The following is a 4,262-nucleotide window of genomic DNA, read 5'->3' as shown; positions in this document are numbered from 1 at the left end:
GCTGGAAAACTGAGCTCCACTACAAATGCATGCATTTTTAGGAGGACAGCTTTGGGGGAAGTGGGATTTGACCCAGAGGTGTTTCAAAGGCAAGAACAGAAAGGAGTTCTCATTGCCAGGTCATGGCTTGGAATCACACCCCAAGCTGTGGTATCCTGAAGCAAATTTCAGACCCAAGACTAGAAGCTGCCTCTGAAAAATGATGTGATTATTCCTGCTTGTTCCAAGATCAGCACCGGTCCTGCAAGTTCCAGGGGCCATGAGAAGAGACCACATGAGTGGAATGAAAATAAAGCACCAGTAATTCTCTGGCCTAGGCATGCTATCTGCATAAAAAGCTTGAAGCTGCTGTCATGCTGTCTTTGATCACATAAACAGTAGATTTCAACTGGCAAAATATAGTGTATGGAAAAAGCTCACTTTTTTTTTTTTAATTAAAAAACCCACAAAAAATTTCATTTCTAAATGGACAAATTCTTATTTTTAAAATGGCCAAATTAATCCATTTCCATTTCATTCTTTGCTTAACCAGTAGAAAAGAAAGGAAAAAATCCTAGAGAAAGAGAATTCAGAGGCAGTAATAATACACTTTTTAAACTTGAAATTCCCACGTGTTCAATAAAATCTTCAGTGGATTATGGTGGATTAGCCTAGAAATATTGCTTAAACTTGTATTTTGTTATGACATCCTACCTCAGCCAAATGAACAGAGGAAGGACATTGCCTGTAAATATCATGCGTTAAACATACATTTAAAAAATATCTCTTTCTATATGGCAGGAAATTTTCACTCCTATTAAGCTTTGCTTTAATACAAACATTCTCTGGTTTTAACACTAATAATGGAATAAAGCACAACTTAAATCTGTGTGTCTGTATCTCAAGTTATGTATTTACCATTCCATTTGTCACTGGAGTTTGCTGTCTTGCCTTGTAAAACCCCATATAACTTTTGATAGAGAACACCTAATCCTTGACAAAATGGAAAAACTTGACCTCTTCCTATATATATTTGCAGAACTGTACAAATCTAGGTTCCCAGCGGGCTGATGCTTTGCTCTCTTATGCAAGGCAAGCAGTTGCTCATGACCCTGGCAAAGGCAGTAGGCAGCTACCTGGTAGCCTGTTTTCTCGTGGTGGGTCTGATCTTCAGGGCACGTGCTGAGGGAGACCCTCACCTGCTTCCCTTGAGAAGATAAAGCGATGAAAAACCCTATTCCTCATCATGTCCATCAGCAGTATTTTAGCTGCTGGCTTCAGAAGTCAAGAAATACATCTTTTAAGTGCTGCCCTGTATATTGCAGAATAAGGTCCTGCAGTGACTAAGCCTGCAGGAGGCAATCTGCCTGACAACAGAGTGCTTTTATGTGGAAGTGGGAGTTGAACGTCAGGGAGACGGTCCATTTTTGTGGAATTCCTTTGCTCAGTGGATAAAACTTGGGCTGTACAGGGTATTAGTGTTTATTTGTTCCCAAAGTTCTGCTGTTACATGCCAGAGCAGCAAAGCTGCCTGTTACCACCTATTTGAGAGGCTTTTCCTGAGTCAGACTAGCTAGTATTTTTTTAATTTAACCTAAGAACATCCTGATGCCTCCCCAAAGGCTAGCCAAAGCATTTACATCTTGTTTGGTCTGAAAAGAAACCCTGAAATATCTTATGTAAAAAATTGGATTTCCTCCTTCTGGAAACCTCCTAGAGACTGGTAACATTTGATGTAAGTTTCCAAACAAACAAACAAACAAACAAACTAGTGGATGCATAAAATTTCCATTCATTTACCAAACAATTCCAAGGTCAGTGAAAAATGGCTCATTGCAGTGGAAAATTCTTTGCCACCCTCTACACATCTCAGGTTGGTACAAATGAAAGGTTGTTTTTCTTCTCTCCTACTCTTGTAATTCAACACATTTGTCTGATACAACTTAGAGTTGACAAAAACTAGCTACAAACAGCTATTAAGACTTCCATCACAGAGGAATTTTTTGGAGCACTGAGAGTTTAGCTATAGGAACTGGGACTTTGTGAGATGTAAGCTATGCCTTAGTAACCATTTCCCTAAGACCGTAACCCTTCGAGTAGCTGCTTAGCATGCACACCGTATTGTACCACATCTCTCTCACCTACGTAGCAGAAGCCGAATAAGATTTTTATGCACAGTGTGGAACATGCAGTTCACTGTTGGACAGAATAGCCAGGATTTGTATGTAAGCTGCAGGCTCAGATTTTGAAAAAGTTAATTTTCATTACTCACTTTGTATTTGTCTTGCTTTGTATCCATAAGCTGTGAGCAAAAACATCTGTCACACAGGTCATCTGTTCCCTCCCCCAGCAAAGCATGACTTGGAGACAGACCCCTGAGTGGACTGTAACCATTCATCACCCATAGAGAAACATCTGGCATTTTAGAAAAGGCACATGAAAATTACATTTTCAGAAGAGTCAGATCCAGTTTTGAACAAAAACCATAGAAGTCTACTCCTTAAATGGTTTTAGAGGTACTAGAATATAGATTTAGATTTTAGAGGTACTAGAATACTATAATATATACTCAGAGACCCGAGTCCACTGACATCTGCTCCTAGTCTATGCAAGAACTGTGTCATGATCATGTAATCTCCTTGTCAAGTATGCCTATAAAACCCAAAAAGTGTTAGAAACATTCCAGTGAACTCAATACCACTGGGGAATGAAGCTAAAACATGTACCTTGCATGCTATTGATGATGGATTAGCCTTTGAAAACTCCTCTGAGCCCATCTGGCTCTTAGGAGACTTTTAGAAAAGCCCACAGAGTCAGCACATCAATTCCTTGAAGCCGAGGAAAATAAAATCCTGCCAGGAGAAGAAGGGAGACAAATCATTTCTACACTCCCTACCTACCATCAGCCAGCTATTGGAGTGCATGCGGACATCTCTCAATCCCTCCCAAAACAAAGTGACACTATTGCTAAGACCCATTCAGCCACAGAGCACCACGTTCTTTCCTGCGGACAGCTGCAGAGTTTTGATTCAGCTCTTGATCTTGACTGACAGCCATTGCTGCCCTCCTGCCAGTGTGTCTATGGGATTGGGTACAGTAGCTAGCAGGAAAACAAAAGGGAGAAACTAAAATTAAAATGTAATTTCTTTTTCTGAAATGAAGAATTGAATTCTTTAACCTTTAAACATGCTTGTTTACTTACAGAGAATTTCAGGCACAAAAGGTTTGAGTATAAAGTCACATACCAGGTTAAACTGTAATATTATCAGGAATGTCCCATGCAGTGCAGTCAGCTATATTATCCCCTATCAAGAAGTTGAAGTTGTAGTTTCTGTACACATACATATACATATAAAGTATGCATCTTTCACACTATGGTCTCCTGGTCTGAGTTGACTCCGGTAGGGTTTATGTAACAACAGTATTTGTCATATGGGCTGTTCTCCTTGTAAGAGCAGACAATGATACTGTCTTTAGGAGCAACAAAAATGTTGTCTTCAATGTCAGGGCAAGCAGCACTGTCCCTGCTGGGAGAAGAGCTCTTCTCCAAGGCACTGTATGTGGAGCCATCTCGCACGAACACATTCCCCGGCATCTCTGGGTAACAAGTCTCCAGGTATCTCAGCATCTCCTCCTGCTCCACCTTTCTGATGAGACTCTTGCTCTCTCCCATGGTGGTGGTGGTGGTGCAGATGGACATGGAGTCCTCACACTGCAGCACTCTCCTATCCTTCTGGTATGCCTTCTTGGCCAGCTCGTCACAACTCCCCTTGCCAGACTCCAGGTCTGATGGGGTCCTCAGCAGCTCCATGACATCCCTGTCCTTGACTTGCTTGCAACACGGACACTTGTTCTTGGGCCATTTGGTGCAGCCGTCGGTCTTTCTGGTGAGGGCAATGGCAGCGATGCCCGGCAGGCAGATGGCTGGCCCGATGGCCAGCAGTGGGATGTCCCCCAGGGTCTCTCCCTTGATGCCGGACACGGTAAACATGAAGCCGAAGACCAAGAAGACGCTGACCAGAGCCACCACCAAACCCGTCCGGGGGTTAATGTCGTCGGGTCTTACGGTTCTCCTCATCTTGCTGGTGTGTAAGGGAACACTCTCCCTCACCGAAGCGGCCTCTCAGTGCAGGGGATGGCTGCTCCCGGGCAACTGGCTGAAGTTTCCTTGACAGTGAAGAGCAGCCCCGCGACGGCCGGCACCGCTCGCCTTCTCCTCGGCTGAGCCGCGGCCAGAGAGCGGGATGGAGCCGGGACAGGGGCAGGGGCAGGGGCAGGGGCCG

At 43.5% G+C, this 4,262-nt stretch overlaps 1 protein-coding gene across 1 annotated transcript; it reads right to left on the bottom strand.

Annotated features, from left to right (window-relative positions):
• Positions 1 to 3,346: 3,346 nt before the first annotated feature.
• Positions 3,347 to 4,057, bottom strand: TMEM215 (transmembrane protein 215). The gene has a single exon (XM_010134508.1). It carries the CDS (start codon positions 4,055 to 4,057, stop codon positions 3,347 to 3,349), a length of 711 nt encoding a protein of 236 aa, XP_010132810.1.
• Between the last annotated feature and the right edge of the window lie 205 nt (positions 4,058 to 4,262).

Source organism: Buceros rhinoceros, unplaced genomic scaffold (genome assembly GCF_000710305.1).
Source record: "Buceros rhinoceros silvestris isolate BGI_N320 unplaced genomic scaffold, ASM71030v1 scaffold6984, whole genome shotgun sequence".
NCBI classification, from domain to species: domain Eukaryota; kingdom Metazoa; phylum Chordata; class Aves; order Bucerotiformes; family Bucerotidae; genus Buceros; species Buceros rhinoceros.
Note: the sequence above shows the minus strand (reverse complement) of the source record. Positions and strands in the feature narration are given on the sequence as shown.

What these genes read in the sequence shown, in the direction of transcription:
- TMEM215 (XM_010134508.1), bottom strand. Translation starts at nt 4,057, where the DNA reads ATGAGGAGAACCGTAAGACCCGACGACATTAACCCCCGGACGGGTTTG.